Source organism: Astatotilapia calliptera, chromosome 15, assembly GCF_900246225.1.
Source record: "Astatotilapia calliptera chromosome 15, fAstCal1.2, whole genome shotgun sequence".
In the NCBI taxonomy this organism is placed as follows: Eukaryota; Metazoa; Chordata; class Actinopteri; order Cichliformes; family Cichlidae; genus Astatotilapia; species Astatotilapia calliptera.
Genome location: NC_039316.1, coordinates 599,838 through 617,686, shown reverse-complemented (window position 1 = coordinate 617,686; position 17,849 = coordinate 599,838). Strand labels below are relative to the sequence as shown.

The window sequence follows — 17,849 nt, the reverse complement described above, 5'->3', positions numbered from 1 at the left end:
AGTGAGTGATCAGTGCTAGTGTGGCGGAGGGATACACGAGGCAATCCCCATTCTAACCACGGCCAATACACTCACTCCTAACCCGCCAGTGGAACTCCATCTAAGGAACGACTACACTCCTAGTCTGCCTCCACAGACCAACAAGCACACAACCCATCCAACATGGTATGTATTGTCATTCATTCCGTTTAGTAGGGAAATGTGTTTTAAACGTAGGGAAAGCCTGCTTATTAGAAGCGCAAACCTACCATACGTGTATGTTTACTGTTTAGTCATTGATTCCTCTTATCAGCTATCCGGTTTGCGCGGAGGAGGCGGAAAACGCCCGCCAGGCGCATTTTTTAAGCTAGTGCATGGGGCAATATGAAGTACACTATTATGTGTTTTGTCTGTCCGTTTTAGTGACTTTCTAAATGGAAATACTGTCCACTTCCAAATGGGTTTGCTTTATGCTTCATAACTGCGCAATTCACACAGCATTATTGGCTATTCGGCTATATGGGGTCAAGTAGCCGCTTCACGGCTGCACGGTGCATATCGAATTAATTCTTGGACTAGTTTAACGGTGTAACTAGCAAGCTATTCTGGGTTATTACGGCATAATTCTGGAGCCACGGGTGAGTTAGGGTGCGTTTTTACAATCCGCCTGAGGAGCACACCTTACCGAGAAGCACACCTATCGTTCGGAGAAACGTAGCCGAGCCATAAAGCGCTGTTTCCCCAGCCGGGAGAAGCGTGTTTGAACAGAGAAGCGCGGTAAATTTCGCAACGTGAACGCAGCACTGGTAATTAGAAGGAAAACGAACCGGCTGCGTTTGCTTCTCCCTCCCTCCATTTTTCTTTCTTTCTTTCTTTTTTTTAGGTTGCACCACCTTGTTGGTCGAGCCGAGCCGTGTCATGATGGGGAACGGTTGTTGTATCTCGTCAGTGTTCCGCAACGGAAACTGACCATATTTATGTAATTGCAAGGTTATGGCTACATTATACGTGTCATCCCGGCCTGTAAACAACCACTAATAGACGCAATTCCACCTTTAATGCATGCAGCCTTTACTGGTGGTTTATCGTAAGCGGGGTTATCTATTTGTGTTATGGTGGCTGATTTGCTTGGCTCTTTGCAAATTTTTCTCGATGTTATGCAAATGTGGTGCCTGTGTGAGTTGTCCAAGAAGCTCTTTGTGGCGCTTGGTCACCGCAAAAAAAAGAAAAAGAAAAAAAGGCATCAGCAGCTGGAGAGTTCAGTCGACTTTTTCCAAAACCAGATGTTGCGAATTATGGGAAGTGGCAGGCTTGCACTACAGAATGCAGTAACCTGAATTCTGTGAGGGGGGGGCAACTAACAATTTTCACCAGATCCCTGAAGCCACACACACTCTTGACATCTGCAACCAGCTAACGAGGCAGAGCCTCTCTGCTGGCTGTGAGGAGAAGTTAACAAGTGGAAATGATCTGGATGTGGAAAAGAGGCCTTCGAGCTTAATCCATTGATTATCGGGCTTGATAGCTCATTAATGGCTCAAGGAGGTCAAGAAGCTGTAGACCTCCTCCAGCCCCTTTGCTGCAATCAAATACCCCATATATGGTAACAAGCTGTGATGCAGTTTCATGTTGCAGCGCAGTGCAGTAATTGGAGTGTAAAGGGGAATAGTTGTCCCCGTGTATCAGCCGCTCTGAAAAGTTTAATCCACGGCCGTAAGCCCCCTTGTCTGCATCAATACATGCGCTGAAGTGGAAACAGACTCCCCCATTGAGGTGGACGTATCGAATATGTAGCGGGACCGGGCTAAGGCCCTATCCTGTTCCTGTTACGCGCTTGCTTGCTGATGCATGTTTAGTAACTCAGTTGACATCCTATCCAGTGCAGTGAATAATTTATACGCTTGCCGACAACACCTAGCCAGGTCCCGTGTTCCCAGTGTTTGGCGGAAATGAAGTACAATGGAGTACCCGGTCACCTGCCACCACCAGCCATATGGTGAACGGGCGCCCCCATTGCAGGATGTTGGGAGCCTGGTGTTGTTTACACCATCCTCACTCCCATTAGACACAGCTCGGCCCTGAGGCCTCGCTGTTCTTTTTCTCTTCTTTTTTTTGTCCAGCCTCAAAGAGAAGAGGTGTTAAATGCGCTGTGGAGCTCAGTGCTACTATAGAACAGGACCGTGTGTGTGTGTGTGTGTGTGTGTGTGTGTGTGTGTGTGTGTGTGTGTGTGTCATACCCATCTGTCAGACTGACAGCTGGTTCTGCACCTTTCACTTGGTGAATGCAGAGATGCTAGCTCAGGAATTGTTAGGGCACCTCGGTGACAGATGAGCAGCAGCAGAGAAAAAAAAATGCACATTAAACATTGATAACAGGCTGTTAAAGAAGAAGATGATAGTTGATGGTGTTCTCTTGCGCTATTTTGCATCCCCTATCTAATTAAATCAAGTATGAACATAGGCGAATGCAGTGTTTGTACAAGCCTGATATGGAAGGAAGTGAGAGCTAAAAGCTATTTTACGCTGGCCCAGGGAACTGTCTCCTGCCTCCCGCAGTCCTGTTTGGAGTGCATAGCTAGGGCTGACTGCCCAGGCAACAGTGGGAGTGGTTGACCCACTCGTGCCAGTGAATTATTGCCAGCAGAGCACACCCCATCCCCAAACAAGCCATTTTTAACACCGGAAGCCTGGCAGCAAACATGGCTGTCCATAAGACAGTGAGGATGGTGAATCATTGGGAGTTTCCTCTCAACAGTATGCCACATATGGAGAGAGAAGAAGGGACACACAGAGGAGAAAAGGTCTGAAGGAGGAAATATTGGCAGAGGTACAAGTGCCAGGGAGAGGAGGAAGGACAGGAAGAGATGGGTCAGTAGTGAGCCCAGTGGTGCTGCGGCACCATAAGGCCCCGACAGCTTGGGCCTAAGCCAGGAGAGGTTCCATAGTACTGAGTCACCAGTGCCCACACCCTGTCCGCTTAGAGAGACAGCAAGAGACAGCACAAGCAACACAGCTTGACAAAGAGGGTGACTAAGGGAGGACTGGAAGGTGGAGTCATGAACACAGTGAGAAATTCACACAGGGGTTAATAAGGGACGAAAAATGTAAAGAGGAAGAGAGCAGCAGCAGAACTCAAATACAAAGATGAGACTGAGAATATCGGTCGACCCAAGTGGCACGTCAGCGTCGGGGAGGTTGCTTTTGTCTCTTGACATTTCCTATTCCATCAGATGGAAGTGGAGACAGGAGGAGGGCAGAGGCAGGGAGGAAAAAAGCAGAAAGAAAGAAAGAAAGAAACGTGTTCAGAGCAGGTTATTGAGTCAGGTCAGCTAATTGTACGAGTGCTCGCGAGGTTCTTCGTGAACCCCTTGCTGACTGAATCGATCCATCCCCAGCCTGCTGCTACTGCTCAAGCCGTGAGGCTTCTTTCTTTGGTGAAAAGTTAAAGGTCATCTGGCAGCACATTGTGTGGTGATCTGCTAAATCGTATCCAGTCAGAGCAAATGTATGAAGCAAATTTGATTTACTGGTTTAACTGAGAAAAACAAGATACTCTCACTCCCAAATGTGAACTTCACAAGGGTCAAATCGCCATAGCTACGGCGTATAGGTACGACCTGGAGGGCGTGTTTGTCTGTACCCAATGCAAAATTACATGTGCAAACACATAAACACACTGATGGGCTGCAGGAATTCGCTTTGAGGCATAACCGGCTACTCTGACTAATTCACAGGAAACATGGGGGTGGAAAGTATTGGTGTTGAGGAAGAATGCTATTAAAAGGGACTCTGTGTATGTGTGCGCCCTAGCTTACTCTTCCATGTTTGTCTGTGTGTGTTCCTTCCTTGCTGCCAAGCACAATGATGTCAGAGCGTTCTGTTAACAATACTAATAAAAAACCCAAAATCATGTTTTATAAGGCAGAGATTGGAGTGTACCGGTGGGAGTTATCTGCACCAGTAGCTTTGTATTCATACTTTTACAGCTGAAGGTGTTTGTTTGAAATCGCTGGCTCTTTTTACAAGCAAGCTTAATAAATCTATGTAAAAGGCGTGGTGGTGGATGCTCGGTTTCAAGCCATTTAAAGTATGTGTGAGTCACTCTGAGCTATTAAGACAGCTCCAGCTGGCACAGCGAGCAGGGCTGGGAGGGCAACCAAGCCGGGCCAACCCGCCAGGCCATTATTCTTGTTACTACGGTTATGGAAAACACGCCGGCACTGATATGTCCTGAAACAACCCCGCCTAAACTTTGACTCCTGGTCTGGAGGCAGCACTTAATCAAATTTATTGCAGTATCTTGTTACCCAGCAGTCCTCCTTGTGAGCACTGCTATGGTGTAGCCTACTTTTATACACGAGGACGTCAGTCTTAGGGAGCCACTCTTCGGCTGGAAATTACATTTCATACATCACCTTCATGTAGTGCTTTTATGTGTTAGCTCTGTGCCAGTCTTACAAATACAACCTTGACGGTATGACGGTAAGCCTCCGCTCTCACTGTGAGCAAAACCTGATTACTAGCTTTTAGCGTCAATTTTATAGCATTACATTTGAGACTTACTGCCATGTAATTGGCAGTTAACTATTATATGAGAGAACAAAACACTATTTTGATAAGAAATATAAGGAAACCCATTTGGAGTATTGTTGTGGGTAGGTTTTGGCAGCCCCAACAGGAGCTCCTAGCTGAAGCCAGCCAACCCCAGAACACTGTGGCCAGTGTTTAGCTGTGTGGTGGTTGCACGGTGGGGATGATGAGGAATGTAATGACAAAACTACTTGGGATTTGCAATCTTTGCCCTGTGACTAAGACTTGTTTGTTTGTGACAATAACATTCCATTCTCCCCCCCCCAACCACACAGGCTGACCAGCTAACAGAGGAGCAGATTGCAGGTAAGAATAAGCAGGTTTTCCCTACTTCCCCTTTTCTCTTGGTGCGATGTCCCCTGTGTACTAGTGGATCACTTACATGCTGTAAAGTTCCAGAACTGAGTAAGGAAATGTCTCCCATTAGCTGTTCTGGCAGTTTCCATGTTGCTTATAGGGAACATGAAGTGAAAGAACATTGAAAGATTCGGCACCCGCCCTCCCTCAGCAGATCATTATCATTTCAAAATGAACAGGACATAAGGGGAAGAACTATTTGCAGCAATCATAAGTCAAGGCTGAAACCCGTGCAGCACATAGACGGTTTTAAAGCCAAGCTTAGGAACAGTTTCAATCACTGAGGCACCTTGATATTCTTAATAATAAATGATGGGAAAAAAGTGAAAGCTGCACAGTTTCTTCTCACTCAAAGCCCCTCTGTGGCTAATTAGCTTGTGTTAAGCCTCAAGGCTGATGCTCACTATTGCCTATTTTCAATCTCTGGATGGGTTTTTATGGCCTGTAGTTAAGAAGCCTGCTTGTTCAAAAGATAAAAACAGACACGCTGGCTTTTTCCCACTTCCAGTCTTCTGAGTCTTATAAGACTTCTTTGTGCAGTCAGAGCTCGGCACACGTGTGCATTAGCTTTGCAGGTTAGTTGAGAATCAGTTGACCTTTCTAGACCTGACCGCAGCGTCCCAACACAACCTATTCTCTAACTGCACAGCAACAGCAATCTAACTGGCGCTCTCACCTCCAACCCCCACAGAGTTCAAGGAGGCTTTCTCCTTATTTGACAAGGATGGTGACGGCACCATCACCACCAAAGAGCTCGGCACCGTCATGAGGTCGCTGGGCCAGAACCCCACAGAGGCTGAGCTGCAGGACATGATCAACGAGGTGGATGCTGATGGTCAGTATACTCACGCTTCATTTCTTGGCATTAGACTAACAAAACTGTGTAAAGTTACTCATTACAATTATGATTTGTCAGTTCAGTACATGCCTAGGTGCCATATAAGGCAGTGAAGTTTTCTTGATTGGTTGAAAAAGTACTACCCTAACTTTATGTTGACGATTATCACTTTTATTGAGAACATTTTTTTAACCCCGTCTTTGTGCCATAAGGTGAAGAGTTTGTGTTTGATGTGATAATTGAACAATAACGTTTTCCAAATCCAAAAACAATATAGGCGACTAGAATCAGGGATGCATGTGGATGTTATTTGTGGTACGGTGCGTCCAGGCTACAAAAACAAGACTTACGTTCTAAACCAGGGAGATGGGTTTGAACATTTGGGTTAATATGATCCTTTCCTGTAACGGCCCCACTTTTAATCAACAAAATGACCGGCAGCTGTCATTCCCAACAGAGAAGCAGCAAAAATTACACAACTGCGACTCATTTGCCTAAATACAGTTGGACATAATTTAACTGATTTTCAGGAGTGGGACTTCACCTCCATGCAGACCCCTTCTGGTTCTGTCTATATGTGGACCCCACCCCCACGCTGCACGCTGTTCGTTGTTGTTTTGGTGGCCCACCCACACACCCACCCTCTGTTTTTCAATTCATTCACTTCTTGTCAGTACATGGGGATCTGCATCCAGTCCCCAGACTGCAGCCTCAATTCATGTTCACGCCATCTGCCATTCTGTACTAGAAACACTATCAAACCTAAATGAGGATGTGGTCCCAGCTAGGGAAAAGAGGACTAACTGTTTGGAGATTTGTCTGTTAATTTGATTGGATGGTCTAATGGGGTGGGTGGGACTTTAATTTCTAGTTAACATTTCATTGCGTGACTTTAGCGATAAAACCTCTGTTACAAATGGACGAGGGATTAGTTCGACCATCCATTACGGCCCTTTCTCGAAACACATCAGCGGTGCTGTTGCCCACGTCCCTCCCTTTTCTGCCAACTGTCAACCAACTGTCCAAGCCAACTGTCCGGCCAGCCTTATCTTTAGATGACGTATCCTCTCTGTGTCAGCAGTTTAGTCACCGTGCGTTCAGCTCCATCACAGTTGTCAGTGTCACGCATATGGATGTGCACGAGGAGTGTTCAGTGCTGGTGAGTGCTGTGTGTCGAAGGCTCAGCGTTACCGAGCCCATGTTGAACCACCGTCGGCTGACATAATTCTCTTCTCCTGTGCATCCGTCCCTGCGCTGCAGTGTGAAACAGACATAGTGAGACAGCAAACTGAGTTAGAGGACAGGAATCCAAGTTGTTGGCTAGTAGCTCAAAAGTTGGCCGTCCTTGAGCTGCACAGGATGTTAGCTTTCAGTGGGGCCTTTACCTCAGTGCTGCTCTGTCAGCTTATAGGATTTCGTAAATGGGAGCACATTGATCAGGAGAAATCAATTGCGTCGCAGCTTGGCTGCCCCTTTATTGAAACGTCCTCCCACAATCCTTGATGCCCTCCCCTTCTCTTACACCCAAGAACGAACACGAACACACACACACACACACACACACACACACACACACACACACACACACACACACACACACACACACTAACATCCCCTTGTTCTGCCTCTGCCTCCCTTGGCTGATGCAATCTAGGTCAGACAGCAGTGAAGCTAGTAATGGAAAATAAAAGTGGTTACATAAGGCCTCTCTGCGCTTTGCACATCCAGTACCCACATCAGCAGCCATGGGATGTCAGCTGGCCCATTGAAAATCAGCTTTATTTACCAAACAAGGAGGCTGGGGTAAAGAATTACAACAAATGGAGACAGGATGGAAGGCTTTAGCTAGAGACGGCACTGTGTCGGTGTGGTATCAGATAGAAATGCTGGTTTTTAATTCGCCACCGCACAGAGTTGAGCACGAAAGCATAACCACACATGCTGTAAAACACCCGGGAGCTATTATATTCCTCAGCCTAAAAGAAGATCACATCATGTTTAAGACAGGATAAAAAACAAGCGTAATTATGAATTAAAATACAAGCTTTAGCTGCAGCACATCACTCGTCATCATTACACAACCCGACCCTTCCTTCCCGGCTCTGGGATGGACGCTGGCTTTATGATGCAGGAAAATCCAATGACCACACACAAGTGTCGAGATGCCTCAGCCTTCTATAGTTTGCGTCAGCACCTCTTATGTGTAATCGCACCATCTCCCACTCGGTTCACTCCTTACATTCTCTCCTCTTCACATCTCCCTCATCTCCAGCTCCCTCTCTGCCACCCACTCACTCCCTCCCTCTCTTTTTTTCTCTCTCTTTATCTTACCACCCTTTTCTCTTCCTCTTCCCATCTGCCTTCCTCCCTATCTTCATCCATCTGCTTCTACCGTTCTTCCTCATTTGCTGTTGCAGCTGGCCTGAGGTGCAGCTGTACAGATATCGCTCAAGGGCTACCTCTCTTGTTATTTTCCCCCTTGGATTGTGGTCCCCCCCCCAATATCCATCTCTCCCAACCCCCCAGTGGCAGCATGTGTTTTCCCTTCGGTGCTGCTTGATGTCTCTGTGTTAGATAACAGGTCCTTAGACTGCTACCGCAGGCCATGAGATCGCCATCTGCCCCATCACATTACGACATTCCTTTTTTGATATACACGTCCATCCTCTTGTTCACTCTTTAGCTCTCCCTCTAAGGCATGCTCTGCCATTGGTTAATCTGCCCACAATCCCACCCCAGGGCTAATCCTCATGGTTACTTTGCCCTTGGTGTCCCTGACCTTCATTTCAATTCCCTCATAAATTTCTGGGTATTTTTTGTCACTTGTTAATGAAAATACATTTCCCATAGTTCTTACTGATTCTTCAGATCTTGTAATAGATCTGGAGATCTGTTACGTCCCCCACCAGCTTTCCCAGCCTCCTTCTTATGGTGTTATTGGTGAGCCACTAAGCTCCCCATAGAGCCTTGCACTGTCAGGAATGTCTGATCCTTTGGTAATCCTGTCTTGACAACACCTACATGGATATTGATCGATTTGCACACACATGCATGTGTCACTAGCATAGCAGCTACCATTAGCACCATCTGGAAAGCCATCGCTGGTTCACGTGTGCCAGATATTGCACTTTTTCTGCAAACAAAATAGTAGATATTTTACAGGGAACAGGAGCAACAAAGATGGATAGGAGGGACGGAGCATCCAGACCTTTTCTCGTTCTCCCTCCAGCCTCAGTTTGTGACTGTGGGGCCACAAGAGATCTTTCGATACATGCAGGCTCCTTGAAGGCAAAGCTGCACAGTACACTAAATGTCTGCATTATGGATGACTGCCCATGGGTCCCCTCACTGCAATCCTGCTGCGTTGCTTATAACATACGCAACATTTTCCAAGGGCTTCCCCTAAGGAAGAAAAGGAAGCACATACATACACAGAGTCACCCTCACACATACCCCCCTCCTCCTCCTCCCAGCCTTCAGTAGATATGTTTAGCACAGCAGTAAAGGTGTATGATAAATTATTTTTGAACTGTTCAGCCTCAAGCTTCACTGTCAAAAACATCTTTGAAGAGCAGACGTGGCCTAAATGCTAATATAAATGTTTCTGTAATACACAGCAGCAGCAGAAGGACATAAATGAGTATTTTTGTGCTTTTCATCAGCTAAATGCTGCGTTGTATTATGTCTACTTATCAGTGTTTGCTTTTACGTAATTGCAGTTTTTTGCTGATTAAACACGCCCCGTTGATCACCCATTGCAGGTAATGGAACCATTGACTTCCCAGAGTTCCTGACCATGATGGCCAGAAAAATGAAGGACACAGACAGCGAGGAGGAGATCCGCGAGGCTTTCCGGGTATTCGACAAGGTAAATAAGCTTTTAAGAGCATCATTAAGGAATTACAGCACAGCGTCCGTGCTTTCCAAGCTGAAGTTTTGGTTTTGGTGGAACAAGAGGTCGACGGATTGTTAAATAAATGGTAAATGGCCTGTATTTGTATAGCGCTTTACTTGGTCCCTAAGGACCCCAAAGCACTTTACACATAATAACAAATAAGCCCGATAATTCAGAGCAGGGAGAGCTTTTTGTTTTCTTTGCCTTTTTAAGATTAGTTTTAGAGGGGGAAGAAATGCAGCAAATGCTTTGGTAACGCAGGGACTAAATGGCATTTGGATGCATGTGGTATGCGCCTTAACCTCTTGGTTATTAAGTTGCATGATAATGTAAATTTATTACAGCAGGCCAGGCTAATGTTCAATTAAAGCAGAGCTATTCTATTCATTTCCAGCTCAGTGGTTTTTATTTTGGACTCTACTACAGTAGCGTTAGACAATCCACACAATAATCCTTAGTTGTCTCGTTCTTGGCCGTTGTGAAGCCCCTCAGTTTCTCCTCTGTGTGGAACAAGCTGCCTTTCTTCCTCCTTTATGTCAGCCTTCTTCTGATTGGCTGCCCTTCCTAAACAGAGTTTGAACAGCAGGTGGGTCAAACTTTTTTGAGATGACCATATTGGGAATATCCTATTTCTTTGACATGAAGATCCAAGAATTGAAGACGAGCATCTCCCGTTGTAACAGTAGACTGTATGTGACAGAAAGTAGACCTGATGCAAAGAAAAGTCGTCTGTTCGTTTACTTCCTGCTTGCGTAACACCTTCTCCTTACTTACTTACTCCATTTTTACCTGAGCAGTTGTCAGCCTGCAGGGTATTTGTTTTACCGCTTGATGCGATTGTTCCCGTGCTCCGTTTCTAGGACGGAAATGGCTACATTAGCGCCGCAGAGCTGCGTCACGTCATGACGAACCTGGGAGAGAAGCTAACGGACGAGGAGGTGGACGAGATGATCAGAGAAGCAGACATCGACGGAGACGGACAGGTCAACTACGAAGGTAAAAGACTGTGACGAGCGCGAAGGAAAGTGCATGCTAAAATGTCACGCTACACAAATAGCTTTAGTTTCTAGGCCAGGGTGCGAGCTTTTATTAAACAGGGAGAACGGAGCGCTTCATTTGCCAAACTGTATTTCTCTGAGGGCGACCGCAAGTCAAGCCAGCCGCACATTATATTAGTTATTAGATGGGGGGTATAGATGGAGCCTGCTGAAACAGAGATAGGAGAAAGCCATCCTCCTGAATTATCATCAGTGCGCCAGGAGCCTTTTCACTCTTTCTCCCTCGTCCTCCCTTCCTCCCACTGTTGGTCCCCTGGCACATTACACGAGAGACTGCGCTCATTTTCTAGAAGGCTGTTGATATATTATGAACAGTCCATAAGTCCTGGCTGCAAAGTGCCCTACTTCTACACTCCGACCGGATACACGAAAACCTCCTTTTATTTGTTCACTCTTGTCAATTTCACCATCACATTTCTCCCCAGCTGTAAGCACAACGCTCGAGCTTTTTAATCAAACGGGTTTAATGAGATGAACACGGAAGCTGTTTGGAAAGGGGACACTAATTAGTATGTGTGTTCTGAACCTGCTCAAGTTGATTAAAAAATTAATAAAGCACTGAACAATTTAGCAGGTGACTGCTCTTACTGGCTGTGCCAAAGCCGCACACCCAATGTCCTCATTGTCTCTTGTCCCCTCTCTCTCTGTTTGCAGAGTTTGTACAGATGATGACTGCAAAGTGAAGCTTGCCTGCCCCGTCCTGCCCCCTCTTAGAAGAAAAACAAACAAAAAAAGGATAAAAAAAAAAAAATCAAAATGTTTTACTTACCTCTTGGAAAAAATGTTCATTTATTCATACTGTTTCTGTATAGAAAATAATTGAATGTTGAAATAAAATATCCTTCTGTCCACACAGGAAAAATATAAAAACATACAAAAAATATCTGCATGAAAATGGTTAGTGATCCTGTCCCCTCCCCCCCGGAGATCAGTTTAGCATCAGTACTTAACAAGTAAAAATAATAACGACAAACCCTGTAACTCCCTTCAGACTAAAGCAGCAGCATTTGGTGAACTCCTTCCAGTTCCATTTGCTAGTGGTAAAGTCTGGGCTGGCCATCTCTTCTTTCTCTCTGTTTTCTGTTCTTCATGCATGCAGCTTGAGACCGGAGCACTAACCTAACCCTCCGACCCCTCCCTCACCTCCGCCCCTCCTCCGGGCTACCAGAGCGTGCTGATTCCACTATGAGCTGTCCTCTTGTTGGTTTGGTACAGTTTTTTGTATTTGGAGAGGAACTCTGTACTGTTAAGGTGAGAGAATATAACAGGTTCTAACTCAAGCGTTAAAGTGGAACGGGACTTAATGTATGCTAGATAAAAAGTGGAAAAAACAAAACCCCACAATGTACAAAAAACATTTTCAAATGTTTGGCATGTTCTTTTGTTTTTGTTATGTTATTTGGACGGCCATCTTAGTAGTTGTGCGTCCTGCCCTTTGAAAGGAGGGGGGACTTAAAGAGTCTTACGGTGAGCTTTCTCATTTCTTTTTTCTTATCTTTCTTTTTTCTCGCTGAGATGCAGTGTCTGTCCTCTTTTCTTGCAAGAGAGAATCACTGGCCTTCACTTTTCTTCTTCTGTTTCTCGACTCAGACGTGAGCATAGTGAGGGGTGTACTGTGTTCGCAGCGCATGCTGTTAGGAGTGTCGGCACACCGGTCTTTGCAGATGTTCTTCTGAGTTCAGTTTACATTCATTCCAAGTTGTACATGCTAGTCTTTATTTCTTTTTTTCAAATAAAAGACCATGAACTTTATCGTGTCTTATGTCATTTTTCTTATGCTTGATTGTGAAAATGATCTATAAAGACAGCATAATGAGTCTGTATGTTGTTTACCGAGTAGACAAATGTGTCAACAATAAATAATTCTGATCATCCTCTCCATGTGCCGTGTCTTTGGGTGGTGCTGAGAAGGACCGGGTGGTGTGTGATACTCCTTTACATGGCGGTGAGGTTTACGGAGAGCGAGCGGTCGCAGGGGAGGGAGAGGCAGCAGGATGTGTTTGCTTTCCCGCTCAGCCGTGGATATACATACACATCCGTGACGCCTCTTCCCTCTCGAGACCCAGCTGGTTGCTAGGCAACAGGAGCATGCTGTAACTGGGATGTTGGGGGTTTTTGAAAAGGCAAGTGGGAGTTTGAATAAACCCTCCTGCTTTCTGCCAACGACTCCATGTTGGCTTGTCCTAGTAAGGCAAACCGGGCCACAGCTTTTTACACAACACGCACGGACAGAGGCAACGTAACAGGGAGCAAGCTCTGCCATGCCTCAGTGCTACCTAAAGGTCTGAAAGTAAAGCCAGACCTAAACTGTTTTACTATATTTGGACTGTAACGTCACCGTGTTTGGAAAGAGGAAAAGATGTGGCCGCTCTCCTCCCACCAGCATGCATGTCTGGCAAGCTCGAGCTTGATGTGAAGACTTGCCTTAGACATATACGTTGAAGAAAAAACACAGAGGGGTTGGAATCTGCTTTCAAAAGACAAAACACAGAATATTCTCTGCATACCTCACGTCATCATTATCTCTGCTGATCTGGTCTAAATTAGGTGGTATTTAGCTTCTGTGGACTTGCCTTGCACACGTTAATCAGATAAAAAAGGAAAGGGTGGGTAACAAGAAACAGCGCCACCCGACTACTGCCAGGAACTGGGAAGCCTATCTAATTACAGTCATGATGTTTTATTTGGAAGAAGACATAAACTCGGCTTTCCTGCTTTGCCCCTCCCTGCAGTATCAGATGAGCTAATAGCAACTGCTGCTCAGCTGATTGACAGCTGGGACCGTACCTCGGTTAGTCTGATGCTCCATCTGTGATTTTACTTTGAAAGGAAGATAAAAGAGGTCTTCATGAAGCCCATAGATCAATAAAATCATGAATGGTGGGATAAAATAATGAAAACAATGCGCTTTTGTGAAAGTCATCCTGCTGCTATAACATTAAAACTTTAGCATTAGTCTCACTTCTGTTACAAAAAATTTTTTTTCTTTAACTGAGCCGTAGTCTTTTTATTTCAACATGACATCCTTGGATGTGGAGCTCCTGTTTGCTACTATTATCAATTTCAACTATATACACATGTATATGTGTGTGTATATATATGTGTATATATATATATATATATATACACATGTATATGTGTGTGTATATATATGTGTATATATATACACACACACATAGATATACATAGATATTCAGTTTTGTGTAATATTTATAATTAGAGCTATTTTGTTACATTTAGTACATTTAAAATATATTGTATTATTTAACTTCGTCTAGTTAGTTACTGTTCTTGGAGAAACTAATAATTTTCTCCTGGAATTAATAAATAAATAAATCTAATTTTGAAACTATGTTACTGTGTCTGCTTTAAGGAGACTCTTTGTGCCAAAAACATACAGCCAGATAACTGCTGCTTCTAACATGAGCTCTACAGTTTGATGCCCAGAAAAAAAATCCAGGCTCCTGTTAACCTGGTTTAATCAGCCTGATGTCAGAGGATAATGGCCAGACAGGCCATTCCTGTAACAGGAATAACCACTCCTTAGATGAGCAGAAGGGCACATCTGAATGCACAACACAGCAAATATTGAAGCAGACAGGCTACGGCAGCAGAAGACCGCACCAGGTGCCTCTACGGAAAACCGTGGTCTCAATTTTTGCTGCGACATTTAGATGCAGCGATCAGAGTTTAGTGTCAACAACATGAAAGAGCAGAGCCACCCTGCTTTCATGTTGTTTACTAACACGGAACGGTTTGGGCTACTGCTGGGGGTGTAATGTGTGGGGGATCTTTTCTTGGCACACTTTGGAGCCCCTCATCACCGACTGGGCCTAATGGCCTACACAGTCACCAGCTCTCAATCCAACACAGCACCTTTGGGACGTGGTGGAAAGGGAAAGTCACATCCTGGATGTGCAGCTGACAAATCTGCAGCAACTGTGATACTACCATGTCAGTATGGCCCAAAATCTCTGTTGAATGATAGTAGCAAGGCGTACCCAATGAAGTGGTTGGTGAGTGTATAATAGATTTATTTTCTTAAAAATAGTGAATACTAGGAAGTAACACAGTCTTGGAGCCAGTAGCTTGGTGACTGTAAGCTGTAAAGGTGTGCCTGCAGGTGCCTGTTCCCCCCCCCCCAGCATCAATCAACACTTAAACGCTAGCAGACTGACAACAAACCGCCACACTGGCTTGTTTGCCTGTAAGCACTAACCAACCAATGAAGAAAAAGCAAGCACATCCTCTCAACCAATCCCAGAAGAACAGGGGTGTGGTTTCAGTGTGGAGGCTGCAGGTTCTCTGGAAAAGGCCTCTCCCCCGGCTCTTTGGGAGAGGAAGGGACACCTGAGCACCCCGGGGGTTAAATTAAGAACATCAATATTTCACGTGTAAATGAAGCAGCTCACTGCAGAGGCGGTAATGTGAGAGGGACTGACCGGGCACGGATATCAAGTATCAATGCTGCTGGAAAGAACGGGCACGCTTTTAAGACAGACCTATGACATACAGGATGAGTGTGTATCCTGTATTTAGTAATGTGTGTGTGTGTGTGTGTGTGTGTGTGTGTGTGTGTGTGTGTGTGTGTGTGTGTTTGTGTGTGTGTTGGAGGGCAGGGCATGGAGCTCTGCTGGTTGGTGTAACGTCCAGCTGTAGTAGCAAGTCAAGGAAGTGGATGAGCGGAGCTGACGGAGACGTGCAATCAACATGAGAAAGCTTCTAGTACTTTCTATAAGTACCCCTACACACACACACACACACACACACACACACACACACACACACACACACACACACACACACACACACACACACGTTTTCACATCTTAATCAGGCCTTCCCTGAAACCACATTTTGAGCCTCAAAATTCCACGAGTACAGTCCTCACAAAGACATTTAAACAAGTACACACGCGCACACACACAGTAACACAGGTCCATTTGCACCAGCGTAACGTGCTTCGGACTTTGCTATATCGACCTAAACAAGCATATTTGCCTTTGTGGTGGCTGGAAAGGTGGCAACGTTTTAAAGGCCCACCTGTCTCCAGAGTGAACGGCACAAAGCCACGAGGACTGTAATAAAGAAAGGCAGGCACGACCTTTCAGAGCGGTTTGATCTTTACCCCTCGCGCTCACGCTGTGTACGTACACACACACGAACACGCTAATCACTTGGAAACTTGTGTTTTGTGTGGAGACGTTACCTGCAGCAACACAAGGACCTTCCCCAGCTGTGTTTTATGTTTTGCCTTTAGAGCCGTCTTTACTTATTTCACTTCCTTTTGCTGTATTCATGGTAAAAAGGAAAGAGAGTAAAATGATGCTATTGCAGCCTCACTGCTTATTATGGGCCTTTGAGGGTCATTTTCACCGTGCTGCACTAATGACGACTACAGAGGTGCCGGAGCAAAGAGTGAGGGGGGGTTCGGCTGTTCTTGTGTCCTGGACTCTGCAATGCAGCGAGCTCTCCACCAGCACCATCCCACCAAACCCAGCTAAGCTTCCTCTGTAAATCAGTCCCGCTGCCTTTTCAATTACTGGGCCAGCGTCGGTCTCCGTCTCTCCAACTCTAACTCTTTCTCTCAACGTCTAATAGCTCCATCACTCTCATTTTTTTAATCCTCCGCCTTCTCACGTCTTGTCTTTTCTTACTGTCTCCCTCTCTTGTCCTCTCCCTCCCTCTTTCCCCCTCATTTACCTTGCTCCCTCATCTCTGCCTGCTCCATTTGTCTTACAGTGTATTTTTATGGACTCAATCACTCTTCTAGCATTTTTTCTGGTCCCTTCCTCTTCCAAGCTCCCCACCCACCCCCACCCCACTTTATAGCACGTCAGTGTCACCGTCACCATCTCTGGGTTCCTCCTCATTGGTGCCAGGCCTCCCTCTATTTACCTAGAAGAATAGGCTCATCCATCTTTGATTGTTGTGAAATATTATGGCGGTGTCACGACAACCAAGCCTCCCCGAACCTCATGCAATATTCAGAGGCGATGATATAAGATTCCTGCTAATGAAAAAAACAGCAGGCAATACAAACAGCCCTTTAATAACGGCCCGGCAGAACAGCAGGCTCCCTGTTGAGCTCAGGAGTTGTCTGAGACACAGAGACAGAGTGAGAGACCCTGTATATCAGTGCTAGGCCCCTAGGGTGGAGGCACCAGCACCCAGCACCCGTTTGCTCTAAAAACCCCACTTCATTAGTACCATGGACATATCTAGAACAAATGCATGCAAAATACTGTTTAACATGTATATAAAAAAGAAACATATGTAGCTACTTGTCATATTAAAATATTCCTCCATGTTTCTCAGATCGTTAGAGGAGAGCTTGTAATGATCTGCAGTTTGTTTGGGACGCTCCACTCCAGCAAAGCCTAAAGTAAAGCCTGCATGTTGATCCACTTTTCTAACCCTGTCACGCTAAATTGCACCAGTCCACCTGCTCCTAAATCTCCATAGCAACTCAGGCTGTCGATGGAGAGTGATTTCAAACTTAGATCAACGCCATTACATACTGTGTTAACCTGGCCGACACATTACCGACTCAACACTACTGCGCCAGAACTCTAGCCACCCTGAAACTAACCAGCTGATTAACTCTCACCTTTGCTTCACCAACAAAAAATATCTCATCCTTCGCCTCCAGAGCGGCAGCGCTGCAGCACATCAAGCTGAAATAAAACTCGTTACTTTTTTAAACTTTAATCCGAGCAGCAGTATAAAGGAGACAGATAGACCTTGCCAAAGTGGCGCTGCAGAAAGGATTTTTTCTGTAGTACTGCAGCTACACACAGCATACAAGTGTCCAAGAGCTTCAGTCTTTCAGGATATCTCTGTTTTTCCTTTACAAGTATTTGGGGCTTGAAACGAGATGATAAGATCACAGTCGGTGTGTTGGAACGGCGTTTCAAGATCCTGCAGGTGTATCACGCCGGTCACATGACTGAAAAATGTGAAGGAGTGACAGGCCTGGAGCGTGTATCCTTGTGTTGTGTAGAATTGTGTAGTACGGGGTTCAGCATTACTTCAAATATGCCAGACCACATTTTGCTTATTTATTACAGAAATATACTTAATAAGTAAGAGTTATTTATTACGTAGAAATAAATAATCTGTTTATTTATTG

At 45.3% G+C, this 17,849-nt stretch overlaps 1 protein-coding gene across 1 annotated transcript; it reads left to right on the top strand.

Annotated features, from left to right (window-relative positions):
- Positions 1 to 40: 40 nt before the first annotated feature.
- Positions 41 to 12,469, top strand: calm1b (calmodulin 1b). The gene is made up of 6 exons (XM_026194508.1): positions 41 to 165; positions 4,845 to 4,875; positions 5,618 to 5,761; positions 9,526 to 9,632; positions 10,520 to 10,655; positions 11,372 to 12,469. Exons 1-6 carry the CDS (start codon positions 163 to 165, stop codon positions 11,398 to 11,400), a joined length of 450 nt encoding a protein of 149 aa, XP_026050293.1. The 5' UTR covers positions 41 to 162; the 3' UTR covers positions 11,401 to 12,469.
- Positions 12,470 to 17,849: the final 5,380 nt, after the last annotated feature.

Coding starts and splice junctions, on each gene's coding strand:
- calm1b (XM_026194508.1), top strand. Junction 5,762..9,525: donor CAACGAGGTGGATGCTGATG/GTCAGTATACTC, acceptor CACCCATTGCAG/GTAATGGAACCATTGACTTC. Junction 9,633..10,519: donor CTTTCCGGGTATTCGACAAG/GTAAATAAGCTT, acceptor CTCCGTTTCTAG/GACGGAAATGGCTACATTAG.